The 15,368-nt window shown below is 42.0% G+C and overlaps 1 protein-coding gene across 2 annotated transcripts in view; it reads right to left on the reverse strand.

Annotated features, from left to right (window-relative positions):
* Window positions 1-3,088: 3,088 nt before the first annotated feature.
* The window catches only part of akap12b (A kinase (PRKA) anchor protein 12b), a 70,507-nt gene continuing 58,227 nt past the window's right edge, over window positions 3,089-15,368 (reverse strand). The window contains exons 4-5 of one of the 2 annotated variants that reach the window (XM_034699808.1): window positions 7,209-11,402; window positions 3,089-5,444 (exon numbers count right to left, since the gene is read on the reverse strand). In XM_034699808.1, the coding sequence (XP_034555699.1) occupies window positions 7,213-11,402 (4,190 nt within the window). In that variant the 3' untranslated portion in view covers window positions 3,089-5,444; window positions 7,209-7,212. The remainder of the gene's footprint in view (window positions 5,445-7,208; window positions 11,403-15,368) is intronic. The other variant, XM_034699809.1, reaches the window with a different exon arrangement.

Here is a 15,368-nt window from a genome sequence, read left to right on the forward strand (position 1 = left end):
TATTGTGGTCACTGTTTTTGTCATTTTATAACTTTATAACTAGCTTGCAGTGTTTTGTAATTTCCCAATACTAAAATAGTTAGAACACTGTTTGCAAATCATTTTAACTGATAAAGTTCAAAGACAACATGTCAAATGAAAATAAGAGGACTTTGTTGTTATATAAATATCTGCTCATTTTAAAGTCATGCCAGCAGTGCCTTTCAAAAGGTTGGGATAGGGACTACAAAACACTGAAAAAGAACATAGAACATGAACATCTCCCAACTCATGTGGTTAATGAGCAGTGGTGGACAGTATCACAGTACATTTACTTGAGTACTGTACTCAAGTACATTTTTTGAGTATCTGTACTTTACTTGAGTATTATTTTTTGAGGAAACATATTACTTTTACTCCTCTACATTCAGAAGACAATTATTGTACTCTTTACTCCACTACATTTCTATCAATGCTCTAGTTACTCACTACTTTAGCTTTGAAGTCAGCTCATGAATTTCCTACTCTTTTCTAAAATCTGATCCCTAAGACAGTAAAATGTGTTTGAGTAGTTCTGTTTGTCTCAGTGGTTTAGTCATACCTGTAGCGTCTCCACGGTTGAACGTGGAGCAAACACAGAGCAAATTTCATTCAGATCAGGCAGTTCATGTAGAGGTGGTAATGATGGCTATAATTCTCCACCTGAGCATCCATGGTCATATCTACAGCCCGTGTTAGAGGTTTTTGAAATGAAGAATGATACGTACCGTTTCAAATGTTCTCCCTGTTTCCCACTCTGCCCAAACATACAAACATTCACTGTCCAACCTGAGAAAGTGTGTTCAGCTTCGTAACATTTGTTTCATTCCAGATGAACATTTTAAACTAAGTTGTCTGTGCTTGGAGTAACTTAGTGTCTGTTTTTATTCAATGGTATAGTTTTTAGAGATTTCAAGTAATGGTTTCTAAATAAACATAATGTAACTTAATGTACTCCTATGTATTCTTGACTGCCATCATGCTTTGTGAAAATACAACGTTTTGAGATATTTTAAGAACTACTTTGAATACTTAAGTATTTTTAAAAAAAAATTTAAAGTAATGAAGCGGTGTCCTTTGTCCACCACTGTTAATGATCAACAGGTTAGTAACATGACTGGGTTTAAAAAGGACACTACAGAGTGGCCGAGTGTCTTGGAAGGGAAGATGGGAAGAGGTTCACCAATCTGTGAGAGACTGCATGAGCAAATAGTTCAACAGTTTCAGAATAATGTTCCTCGGAGTGAAATGATAGATAATCAGTGGATTTCATCATCTACAGCAGTGATTCTCAAATGGGGGTACGCGTATCCCTAGGGGTACGTGGGAGTACTGTAAGGGGTACGTGACAAATGTAAAAAATAAAATAAAAAAATAATTGCATCAGAATAAATTTAAAAAAAATCTGATTAAAGACAACTTTATCAAGAGCATTTAACTTCTATTTCAATGCAGCATCAAACAGGGCACTAACTATTGCAAATTGAGCATCTTCATTCATAAAAAGTATTATTTGCAAAACCGCTTAGACCACACAGCCTCCCCTCCCCAGGGTGGGGTTGGTTGGAAATGGGAAGACATAAGGAGGAAAAGAAATGTACTAAAAAAAGAAAATGTGTTTTAACTCTTGTAACTGTGATACATGTTGATGCTTCTTGTTTGACAGAAATAAATCGGTGTGCTCCTTGGGCCATCAAAGGTACTAGCTGCCTCAATCTCTAATTAATTCAGAAAAATATTGCCCTACAAAAGTAAAGATTTTGTGTCATCTTTCATTTCAATGTTATTATGACACTGTAAAACCAAATGCATACATGTATTCATGTCATTTTCCCATATCCTGATTTTTTTTCTCAGCCCTAAAAGGGGGTACTTGTCTGAAATTGTTTTGAAAGGAGGTACACAAGCCAAAAAAGTTTGAGAACCCCTGATCTACAGTACGTATTATCTTTGAAAGATTCAGAGAATCTGGAGAAATCTCTGTACAAAAGGGACAAAGACCAAAACCAAGAATGGAGCAGCACTACATTGAAAACAAATTTGACTCTAGTGGTGTCCAAACTTTTTTCAAGAGGGCCACATTTGACGTTGTCAGAATACCTCAGGGCCAGTAGCTCCTACTGAGACTTAGGAATCATAAAAGTTATATGTGAAATATCTATTTAATAACATTTTTCTCAATAAATCAGTAACTAGGTACTCCTCAGTTCCCCACAAGCCACGTAAACATTAGAAAACTTTATCTTCTTCTAGAGATAAATGTTTTTCATTGGGGTCTGGCAATGTGGGAAAATAGTGTCTCTTTATTTTTCTATGGCAGGATCACAATCAATTTGATCACACTTCTTTTTTATGTTGTTTTTAAGACTTGTCTGACCAGCAGACAACATTTTTAGAACAAAATAATTATTTTCCTACGTTCTGGACATGTTTTATGCACCAAATTTTGCTTTTTCAGCACAATTTCATAATTTTGATCTTGTCTTGTGTCCTCTTTTGTGTCTTCTGAACTTTTTGTGTCCATAAAGAACTTTTTCACATCATGATAAAACATTAATTTGAAAACCCATCAACTTTAAGAGCTCTTGTGTTTCTTCTTTATTGCCAGTGCTTTGGCTTTAGACAGGTAGTCCATATGAAGCTTTTGAGACGTTTCTGGATTGACTTGAGTTTTGTTTGTGCGCTTGAAAGAAACTGCAAATGTACAGATGATTCAGAAGGTGATTAATGTCTGTGCTATAATTAACACGTTTTAAGATGGACGCTTGGGGCCATAAATAAATGGATCTTGGGCCGTGATTGGCCCCCAGGCCGTACTTTGGACATGCCTGCTGTAGTGGATATTACTGCATTAAAAACACATGTCATTGTAGTGGATATCACTGCATGGGCTCAAAATCACATCCAAAGACTGTGGTCTGTGAACAGTTTGTTTCTGGTTAAAACTGCTCTCCTCTGTCCTCAAATGATTACAGATGTTTGTTAAAAGTGTTGCAGGCATCAAATTTAGAATGAGCTCATATTTTTTCTTAAAACAATAAAGTTTTCAGAGATAAACACCATGCACTCATTTAGTTTCTTTAACTTTATTGAATGAAATATAGACAAGTTTTTCTGCATCTTTACTATTAACAGCTTGTAAAATATAAAAGACAGCTAAGACCATGCTACATGAATATTATGGCTAAATGGCTGCAGGTTATTTGTTAATATTACAATATGACTTTTAAGTACATACAGTAGGTAAACAATCTGTACAAATGTTAACAGGTTCACAGTTAAGTGTTAAAAAAGGCAGGGAGGACTGAAGTGTAAATGCTTTTAATGAGCAAGTCATTCTTGTTCTTTTTTCAAACATAAAGCAAACATGGAGGTGAAACACACTCTAGAGTCAGAGAAGGGGAAGTGGTGACCTAACAGTGGTCTGCACTTCCTGTTTGTCTTTTTCTGGTTTGGTCTTAAAGCTGAGTGAAGTGTGAGCCTCTAGAGCTGCTCTTCAGCCACCAAATTTAAAAAACTCAGTTTCATGAAGCTCTCACAGTTCTCCACATGTCTGAATGATTGCCACAGTGCAAGTTTGACAAATTTGGCAGGATAAAACAAAACAAGTGAAACCTTTCAGTCACCATGTTTGCTTTGGTGGAGAAACTGGACATCAGGGATGTTTGAAAACTCCCTTTCTGCCAGTTAAAACTTGCAAAATAAGCCCTGAATTTATTACTTAGGTTTGATCTGCCCAAACTTAAAGTGGTAGCTGAACAGACGCTTAATTGGATCCAACTGATGTCTGATCCTGTGAGCAATGGAAAGACCATGACTCCTCCTGACTGATCCGAACTCAATTTGGCTTTTTTGATGAGGAATAAAAATAAGCTTTTGTTTTTCGTTCTGGTACCATGCAATCAGTGTCCGTTCCTCTGTGAATCCCCCCAAACCAGTGAGTCTATGTCCTCCCCGGTGCCAGTTTAATCATCTCGAGCTATCATGCGGGGTGGAAAAACAACATATGGAGGAAGACGGCATGAGATTGCACCGAACAAAAAAACATTTACATACTTTATCATCCTTGTTCAAAAACACAGTTCAAAGCTTGAAGACACCAATGACTGAAACTAAACAATGCACTACTTTTTGCAGACAACAGATGGCGTCAGCATGCTGTCTAAGTGTTGCAAGGACGGTGTTCCACTACACATATAAAACATGAAGTATGCATGAAAACATGGTATCTGAACACTGAATATCTTTGTGTCTTACATGCAAGTGTCGACTCTTCCAGTGTCAAACATTGGCATATGCATGTAACTATTTTGCTCCATCTACAGGTGTTATTATTGCATTTTATTGTATAATTACATTTTAAAAAATGTGTAACACTGTCAGTTTCACAGTAAATCAGGCAGTGATTGACCTTGTATCTCTACATGGAGCTTATTTAGTGTTTTTTTTCTCAGGGTGCCGAGTATGAAGAGTGACAAGAGATGTGTCAGAAGTTCCACTTTTCTTGTTCTTATCATCATGCCCTGTGCACTCATGTTTGTTTTTGCAGTCAGTGTTTTTCTTGTACTGTCCGCCGCATCATCACACTTGTACCATGGGTTAGCTATAATGGCTACAGAGTCTTAAAATAAACAAAGAATTCGACTTAAAGGGCAACAGCCTCACATTTGTTTTGGTAAATCTAACAAGATACTTTTTGGATTTCTTCTGCATCTGCTTTTAAAAGGACTCAGTGTTGCTTAAAATGAATACCTGATGTATCACAGTTTAATATGGGATTTTCAGAAACAGGTAAAATGTACATATAACAAAGAAGGGCAAAAACTAAAAACAAAATTAAAAACAAAAGGGATGAATGAAAGAATACTCATGATATAAATACAATATACAAGATAATAATCCTCCATCTATTTAACCTCTGATGTCATCTCAGTCTTGTTACTATACACATCATTCAAACCCACACATGCGCACACACACATACATACATGAGGAGACACTAGACCAGGTTGCACACTCTCATCATCTGCAGCAAGGGCAAAGGAAAGTCACTGAGACGCTGAACATACATCACGCTGAGAACAAGCCAGATGGGATGCGTCTGAGGCACAGGACATGCTTTGGAGTGTGTGTTTGTTTGTGTGTCTGTGTGTGTGTGTGTGAAGACAAGTCTTGGCTGGGCATCGCGGTGCATTGACAGAGCTGCAGGACGGGGTTGGAGTACAGGTGGAAGGGGAGGTGGAGAGAATGGCGGAGCTGTTGCTCGGTCACTCAGTCTATCTGGGCGGGATGGGCAGGGCCCAGTCTGGGTGTGTTGAGAGCTGCCTCTTTTCTCTCTCTCTCTTACGCTCTCTCTCGCTCTTCCTCATCACTCACTTCCTGGTGCAGACGGTGCATCTCCCAGGCATCAGTCTCGTAATCTCCAGCTGTGGTAGAGACACAAGAGGAGATATTAGAATCAAGGAATGATGGCTGGATAACGTAATCAGTCTCTGAAGCATAAAGAATGAATTAACAATAACCTGCGAGGGAAATCTTTATGGTTATCAAGGATAGATTGATATTTTTCAGGTAATAAAGTTCTTTTTATACAGTACATTGTCCAGAAATAAATTGTGCAACATAATGTAGCATGAAAAATTACATGATGTAAATTCTCTGCAGCATTTCTTCCCCAAAGTGTAGACCATGGACTACACTAGGGGGCCCTAAAGTTACTGTTTTAAACGTCAAAACATGAACTTATTCTGATGTTTAAAGCTCTCATGAAGAGTCTTCAGCTGGTCATGAAATAGGCTGAAATTAATACAAATATCTATTTATGACCTACAAATGGAAGTAAGACCATCATCATGGAGGTTTATCATTTTTATGTAGTTATTGTTAATGTCTAAAACCACTGCAGCAGGGTAGGTGTCAAAAAGGGATTAACAGAAACCTGCCAAAAGTGCTGTCTTATCTTCTCCATGATAAAGATGAATATTAAAATACAACAGGAGGACAGTTTTTACATGTACAGGACAAGACCAACAGTGACTGTTCTGTCCATAGGGGGTGCCAAAATCGTCACAAACCAAAAGTTCCCCACAGCAGCTTTAACTAAATGTCTAGTATACGTGAATGGATTTATTTTTTGCACTTGGTCGCCATGGAGGCCCTTTCACAAAATAAAATTTGCTCTGAAGATGAAAATAATGGAGAAATCCATCGTCTTCGTCTGTTGTATTTGAAAGTTTGTTTTTACCGTTTCATTTCTCCCCAGTTTTTATGTTTGACTTTACCATTCTTTGTCTTCTTTCAGTTGCCCTTTCACAAATCTTGAGGATGCTTTTTCCTTTCAGAGCACACTTGCAGTAAAACTGGAGTCACGTGTCTTCATTACTATTTGTAATGTCTTCTCGACATATCAGCAAATATGTTTATGCTGCTTTTGGTTTTTCTAATAACTCTACTTGTTTAACATCTTCTTAGGTTAACAAGGTTTGTTTTCCTCCTTCCTCATCTCTTCTGCTCTCAGCACTGTCCTCTGCTGCAGAGCTGCATGACTGCTTGATAAATATGTAAGTGAGCCCCGCCCAGTTTCTCCCTTATTCACAGTTTAAAATAAACAAAACCTGATAGTCCCCAAAAAACGAAGATTTATAATTTAACTGGTGTGCACGTTAATGTGAAAAGAGAAGAACTTTAGCTCTTTGAGGCTTTGTAATTGAATCTAACAAATGCAATCTCCCGACATGGTTTCTTGACTCCATACCGAGCCGGTGATAGAAGGAGGAGGGAGCAAGGGGAATCATAATCAGTCTTTCATCACAAGTTCATCTGCCCCTCACACACCGCTTCCCTTTAAGACCCCAGCCTACAAAGAAGGGGTCAACGGCGGCATTCCTGCTTTGATATCAAAGGTCCCCTGGTTACTCATAGCTCGAACAAAAGCTTTTTTCATCTGGCCAGCAGGCAAATCCCCTCCCCTACTCCCTAATAAAACTAGAACCCATTGATGTTTAAAAAAAGCCACTATGAGAAGATTGGTTGATAGGCCAACAGAGGAATTTTGAAAATAACTACCTCTGGTTCTTGTTTTACAAAACTGAATTACACTGTACAAAAATCCTTGTTTAACTGTGAGTAACTGTGTTTTTCTTGACTCTCTAAATATCACAGTTTGAACTTGTGTTTTAAGATTGTCTCACCTGCTCATGATGCTGCTGTGATCTCTGTGGACACAGGCTCGATCTCTTTCACCGCCTCCTCAATCACCTCGATCACCTGAGCCATCACCTCCGCACACTTCACAGATGCTGTTTTCTCCGTGTCTGGTTGGCTGGCTGCTGCCTCTGCTGATTTCTCCTCTGAAGCTGCTTCTGCTGGTTCTTCTGACAACGTTGAGAGTTTCTTTTCAAGTGCAGGGCTCTCGGGTTTCACGCTTGTGTCTTCAGATACAGGACCATTGCTGTCAAGCTCCTCAACAGTCTCTTCCTCCACTTCCAGCTCCTCCACCACCTGCGCTGTCTGCAGGACCACTTGGACTGGGGTGTGGATCTCCAGCACTTTCTCTTGCATCTCCTCTGAAGGAGCCTCTGCCTTTGCACCTGGTTTCACTTCCTCGTCTTTGCTTTGTTCCTTCTCTTCACCTGTCTCACTCTCTGTTTTTATCTCCACTACTTCTTCCACTACGACAGTTTCTTCACTTACGTTTACCTCCACAGCTTTCTTCAGCTCTTCTTCTGTTTTTATCGGCTCATCTTCAGGGGCGTCAAGGCTGTCTGCAACCTCCAATGGGATTGCGTCAATTACTTCCATGGCAACATGAAGGGTCTGAGGGGACTTTGGTGCTGGTTTCTCGCAGACTAAAGCAACAGGGGTGTCAGTGATGACGGGTACCTCTGCTGTGATCTTGATCTCTTTCTCTGTTGTTGCGATAGCCTGAACCACTGCTGGTACGGTGGTTGTTGGAGTGGCTGGCTTTTTTGGTTCAGCAGCATCCACTGAAACTTGGTCCATGGCCTCCTGTATGACAGCCTCAGCAATGACCTTGCTCTGAGCCTCAATGTCACTGTCTTTGGGATCATCCTCCTTGACTTCCTCTGTGGTCTTGCTGGCCTCATCAACAGCTGCACTGACCTGCGACTCTACAGTTGGAATGACTGCAGCCTCCACAATCTCCTCCTTGATTTCTTCACTAAGCGGCCCTGAGACTACCACTTGGTCAGCTTCAATGATGGGCGAGGCTGAGAGGACCACAGTCTCTGTGATAACAGGTGCATCCTCACTTGGGACTTCAAGGACTTCAGGCTCAGTCACCTTTGAGGTTTCCAAGGTTATCTCTTCTGTCACCTTCTGGACTGTCTCAGGGGGGTTTACCTTGGTGTCTTCGATCTTTACCTCCTTGGTTTCTATAGTTGGCTCAGTGACTGCTACACTTAGAGTACAAACGTCTGTCTCAGATGTTGGTGTTATTGGGCTGACAATCACTGTTTTGGGGGAGTTCTCGCTCACAGTGGCAGGCTGAACCATCTCAGATCCCTCCACAACAGCACTGACGATTCCAACCTTTTCAATCTCAGGTTCAACGTTTTCCTCAGCTGCTTGATGGTCTATGATTTCACTTTCTATTTTCTCCAAGGCAGACTCAAGCTTGGTGGACTCCACTTGGTGAACTTGGGCAATGAGCACCTCATCTTCTGTAACAGTAACTTCCTCAGCAGGAAGTGGCATCTCCTTCTTGGAAACCTCTGTGCTCAGGGCATCATGGATAACAGCCACAGTCTCCATGACGGTCTCTGCAGGCTTCTCCAGAGCTACCTTAGCGATCTCCTTGGTTCCAAGGCCGGTGCAGATAGCCATTGCCTCGCCTTGTACATGTCGCTCCATTACAGTGTTGGTCTTTGACTCAGCTGTCTCAGTTGGTGGTTCATACTCAGTTTGGACAGAGACTACTTCTACTGGTACATCTTCAACCACCACAGATGTCTTGATAGGAATTTCACTGATTTGAACCTCTACGCTTTCCAAAACCTCTGATGCCTTCTCCGGCTTGGGTCCCTGAGGAACAGGAGTAGTTTCAGCAGATGGAGCCTGAGCGATGGGCTTCACCTCAGCTGTGGACAGCCTGCGTCTTGAAAGCGCTAAAGCTTTAGCAGCAATAGCAGCATCATCCTCAGTTTCGTCCTCTATGATGTCAGTGTCAACAGACTTTGGCGTGGCAGCATTCTCAGCCTCCTCTGGGATGTCGCTCAGCTCATCACGTTTGTCTTCGATGAGTTCCACCATGGCTGGGATCCATGAAGGAGACCTATCTTCAGCAGATACTTTAGCCTGGACTGGAGTTGCTTCTGGTTCTGGTTCTGATGCCATTTCCTGTTCAGATTCTTCGTACTCTGAGAGAGGAACCACAGCAGGGGTGTCAGAGTCCTCGTCACCGGTTCCATGTTCAGTGGAGGCTTGTTTGTCGGCCTTCTTCTTTCTGCGACCTGGCAGGAACTTCCTCAGAGAGAAGGAGGACTCATCTTTTGGTGCTTCACTGTCTGACAAGACTTGCTCTCCACCTTCCTCAGTCTTCTCCTCAGATTTGGTCCTGTTCTTAAGCATGACCATGCGTTTCAGAGTGTCCCAGGCAGACTCTCTTTCAGGGGGGCTGCTTAAAGGCTCAGGGGAGGAAACAACTTCTCCTTCATGCTCTGTGCTCTGTGAAGTTACAATGGCAGCCTCAGTTTTGACTTCTTGTTCCCCCTCTACTGCTGCAGCTGCAGCTGCTGGTATTTCCTCTTCAATCTTTGTCTCCTCATCGTCGGAATCAGAGGTCTTCCTGGTCCTCTTTTTGGGTCCACCCATACACATCAGAGCCTCCCAGGAGACAGAGGTGTCCATCTTCTTCTTGGGCTCCTCAGTGCTGCTGACAAGTTTCTCAGTGGTTTCAGTCTTTGGCTCTTCCTCAGCTGGCTTTTCCTCCTTAGCCTCCTCTTCAACACTCTTATCAGCTAAAGGAGCACTCTCAGAGGAGGACAGAGTGGCTGACTTCGCTGGTTTCTCACCTGTAGCTTCATCGTCACTCTCTGAAGATCTTTTCACACGCTTCTTGGGTGTAACCAGCTTCTTAAAGGAGGACCAGGCAATGATTCCCTCCTTTTTCTTCTCTCCATCAGAAGCAACTTCACCTTCGGTCTCCTGGCTGGACTCAATCTGGGCCATCTCCACAGCAAGGACGTGCTCTCCGGACTCCTCAGGAGATGAGGGTCCACTTTCAGCCTTTGGAGCCTCGGCTGACTCAGTGGAGGACTGGATCTGCTCGGTCACCTGCTCCCCAGACTCAGCGGGCTTTGGCTCGGCATCCTTCTTGGCCTTTTGTTTCTTAGTTGAGAGCTTCTTGAGGCCGGCTCCAGTGAAGAGCTTTTTCAGGGGGCTTCCTTGAGGCTTTGTCTTCTCCTGAGATGACAGCAACTCAGCCTCAGTCGTCACCTCTACAGGCACTTTCTCTTCTTCAGCACTGGGTTCTGCCTTCTCCTCTTCCTGTTTGGTTTCATCAGTAGTAGTTGGAGCAGGAGTTTCAGCAGTGACCTCTGGCTCGGGGGCAGCCTCTGCCTTTGCTTCATCTGGAGAAGCTGGTGTGTCCTCTTTGGGCTCAGACTTTTCCTCCTCAGGAGTGGCTGGTGCTTCCTCCTCCTTGGTTTCTTTCTCCACCTCCTCCTTTTCCTCCACAGCAGTAGTCTCTTCTGTCTTAGCTGCCTCCTCATCAACAGCTGCCTCTTTTTCCTCCTCCTCTTTAGTCTTCTTAATGCTGGTTTTCTTCCGCAGGTTAGAGAAGAGGCCTCCACTGAAAAGCTTCCTGAAGGGGGACAGGGTGCTCTCCTGGGCTGGTGGAGATGTCTCTCCTTCCTTTTCAGCTCCTTCCTCCTTTACAGCTTCCTCAGTAGGTTCAGCTGCAGCGGTTTCAGCTGAGGCATCAGCAGCTTCAGCTTTGTCACCATCTTGAACCACCTCTGCCTCAGCAGTAGATGCCTCTGTTTCACCCTCCTTATCTTCGGCCGCACTTTTCTCCACAGCAGTGGCAGCTTCCTCCTCCTTGGCAGCTTCATCAGTGCCAGTAACCTCCTCCCCGTCTTTATCTTTGACTGTCAGGAGCTTCACGGGGTCTTTCTCCTCACTTTTGTCCTTCTTCAGGGTGAATTTGAATCCCACGAAGCGGAAGATCTTCTTGAAGCCAACTTCATTCGCATCATCAGGTTTTTCCTCCGCTGCTTTCTCCTCGACAGCAGAGATGTCATTGGCATCAGGGGACTCTTTCTCAGCTTTCTCACCATTTACTTGAGGAGTCACTTCATCCTGGATGTCCATGGTCTCAGGGGCCTCTTCTTTCTGAGCCACGGATACACCATCTGGCTGGCCAACTGAAACCACAAAAGAAGAACTTTGATTTAGTTTGATTGTTTTAGTTGTACCATCTCTCATCTCCTGCTTACATACAAGAATGTTCCTACAACACCGAAAAAACTGCACGGACCAGAGCTTCAATTTTTAGACAAGTTGATTGCAATTTCACAAATGCAGGTGATTAAAAGGAAACCAAATACCTCATCTACAATATAGATCTATTTATTTCAGAAAAACAAAGTTTGCAAAGGATGCAAGATTTTTCCATTAGTTAAAAGTCTTATAATCATTTGCAGATTGTTGAAGACATCATACTCTGATATTTCCTGAGATCCTGACCCTTTGAGATTATTCTAATGATTGTTTTTATATAATGATTACAAGCAGATTGCAATATAATCCAGTTTATCCTTCATGTAGAAACCATGCCAAAAGAAATACAAGTTACACAAATTACAATTCTGGGTTCCATTGGCCAAGCATCACTACAAACCTTGCAAAGTTAAGTATTTCATCTGTAGTGATACAAACAAATGATAACTTAAATAGTAAATGAGATAAGAGATAAAAGCAAAAGTGAAACATATGTCCAGTGTTTGCCTGCCATGAGGAGTAAAATGATGTCAAACTGCCTCTATCTGAGGCTTTCTCCTCAATTCTCTCTACAGTCTGGAAAACCTCACGTCATACCTCCCCTGACTCGAAGAACAGATTCCCAGGACCTGTGAAACTTTACTATCAGCTCACCTGATTACACACACTCAGAAACACAAAGACACGGGCACACTTCCCCAAAACCGTGGACAAGGCAGGAGAGTGGATAGAGTAGACAATAACATGTGAATAACATTTGAGGAGAGCATCTGTACATGGGAAGCAATATGACTCCTAGGCCAAACCAGGACCCCAACTCAACTTCTGTTTAATCATCAGTCACTAGCTAAGAAAAGGAAAACTAATGTTAAGTGCTGGACTATGAAATCAATCCAGTACTCAATCTGAGGGAAAACACTTAAAACTAATCACTGTTTGATAGAATCTGCTTTAACCCTCCTGTTATGTTTGTTTCTTAGGGACAACAATAATGTTCCCGAGTCAATTTGACCTGGGGCATATTCAATTATCCAAAAGTGTCAGAACCCCAAATAATCCCAATCAGATATTTTATTAAATCTAATTTTAACTCCATTACTAACCATTTAAATCAAGATTTTTTTCATTAAAATTCATGTTAAAACTTTAATGTACATTGGAAAGCCCTTAATATAAATACAATAGTTTTACATGACATAGATTTTTGTTTATTTTATTTTACATTTCGATTTTTTTGTTTTTATAAAGCAATGTTGATAAATTAACAACACCTCTTCTGTCACATGCTGCCCAGATTTTTATGCTTCATTTAGCTGGTTTGGAAGGCATTTATTGACTAAAATAGCCTTTCAAAAGGGCCAATTTGACTCACAACATAACAGGAGGGTTAAAAATTGGATTTAAATAGAGTAAATCATGCTTTATATCTTTGGAAGATGACTGTGTTGTTATGACACAAAAAATGTTAGCCTCTGCATCCACATCTGTCCACATCCTCTAGCTTAATTACAGGCATGAAGCTGCACTTACTGCAGCTGCATTCCTTGAATATTTCAACTTAAAAAACAGAAATTATCGCAGAATTTCCAGAAATGGACAAAACAGTAGAAATGCATTTAAAATGACTGTAAAAACTGCTGCAATAAATGTCAAACCTCACATATGTGATGAAAAAGAATTGCTTTGATTTGTTGATGTTGTAAGGGAGGACATGAACATATCTTATGTATAGACTTGACTTCAGAGGAATGTGAGCTATGCTGTTGACTATGTGTTTGGGAGTATTATTTTAGGATGCTCTAAAGATAATCCAAATTTAAATGCCACAGAGCCTCCGAATGTTTGTTTTTCGGTTAAACTGTGTCTGGCCTAGCCAAGTGTAGGATTCAAACCAAACAATACAGGCTTCAACTACTACCCCTCCTCAAGACGAAAAAAAAGTCCCAATCCCCTTGACCCAAATTCCACCACAGCAGGATGGATGGGGAGCCACCCCCTTCCCAAGACACACACATGCAAACACAATAGCCTTCTAACCCTCTCTGGCCTCTGGGAATAAAGGAAGGGGGGTGGTCAACTTTTCTTTTATCAAGACGTGAAGCAGCTTGGAGGAACTATTCTGACTTTACTGATGTTTAACGTTAAGAAAGAAAGTTTCACCAGATAAATCTGCCGCACATGACAGCAGATTTTGCAACAGTGTTACTTTGAGCTCGCTCAAGTAAAGTTGTTTAACAAGCAAGTTAAAACCAAAAGAACCACAAACATCCTGTAAAAAGACTCAGTGTGAGGAAATTTATGATAAAGAGAGCAGAGACATTCAAAGACGTTCGACTAAGCTACGCCCAAAGAGGAAATCCCTGTATAGAGCAGATGATAACAAAAAATCCTGTAAGCTGTTTTCAATGAAGTTCCGGCGGTGCTGTGCTTGAATGAAGATGTGTGTGTGTGAGTGTGTGTGGGAGTGGTCAGACTGTTAGTATCCAGACGAAGCCATGTGTGTCTACATGCATAATAAAACAGGAGCCATGTTGATTTAACAGACTGCTGGCATCTCTCCTCTCTTTTTGATCTTTGTTTCAAACCCAACTTCTTTTTTTTTTTTTTTACAGACACAGGACTGTTAACGTCTCGAGATTGATTTGGTTAAGAGGTGGGGGTGTTGGTCTATGTGTGGTGTAGGGGGGAGGAGGAGGAGGGTGAGTGGGTGTTTTGAATAACGACTGTAACAGAAAGAATGCAAGTGTGATGGGTGAGGCAACAGGGGGTGAGGAGCGGACAGTTAAGAGATGAAGGGATGCAGGGGAGGTGGTGGAGGTGGTGGAGGAGGAGGGAGTGGGGGTGGGGGTGGGGGGTTCTGCCCCAGGGCCGGCGCCTTAACTCACTTTAGAGGGTGTTACATATCAGTGACACACACATCCATAGCTGAAATGTTTGTGGTCTGCTGGAGAAAGACGTTTAATTATGAGAGACGTTTGGGTAAGATGATGCCCTCGTATTAAATATCATCACCGCAGCCAAAAAACGATTGTTGTAAATCCACTCCAGAGAGGTCAGATAGTGTTTCTGTTGTGGCTGCACTAGTTGTGGGTTTGTATGTTGTAGTAGGGAGGGGCTCATGGGGAGTCAGGAGGATGAATGGCAGCTCCACTTTCGAGATTCTATTTACAAACTTTGCCAAATATATGCAAATCCTTGTAGTAATTACCATTGTCTACGTAGACGCCCTTTAAACAAAAGGAGTCAGTTAAAAAAGAGGGCAGGGAGACTACCCCACACCATCCCCCGATGGACCGGCTCTATCACTCCCTTTCCATATCAGAGATGCGTCTCAGCAGGATCTAACACCCAAAATAACCACTTTAAGTCTTTTCTCATTAAAGTCCAGTTAAAGTGTGATGTTCCTGTGTGTTAAATTAACCCACAGCAAAGTGGAGAAAACACCACAAGTGTTTGTCTATTCATATCAGTGCTTTGGTATTCCATCTATGTGCAGCACCCAAAAGCAGAGGTCACACCAAGCAAAACATTCCAGACCTGCTCCATTAAAAACCATCACTCCGGGTTATAAACCCTGAAGAAGAATTAGTCTTGGCATATAATTAATTCCATACGCCCCCATTCTTCCCCCCTCCCTCCCTTCTGACTCTCTGTGGCCGCAATGAATAAGCCCACTGGGAATTAAGGATCCCACTCTAATCTAATGAAACATTTCACATGACGGGGGATGCACGGGGAGCTGCCTCACATGGTGGCATGAGAGCTAAAAGCAGCCTCAGAGAATATTTGTGCGAATAACTGAAAGTTTTAGTCTGGCAGCTGTCACTGTGACATTCTTGTCCTACCAAAACGTTTCATCGGAAGTGTGCTTCGAGGTCAGGGCGGGTAGT

Source organism: Notolabrus celidotus, chromosome 13 (assembly GCF_009762535.1).
Source record: "Notolabrus celidotus isolate fNotCel1 chromosome 13, fNotCel1.pri, whole genome shotgun sequence".
Taxonomy (NCBI): Eukaryota; Metazoa; Chordata; class Actinopteri; order Labriformes; family Labridae; genus Notolabrus; species Notolabrus celidotus.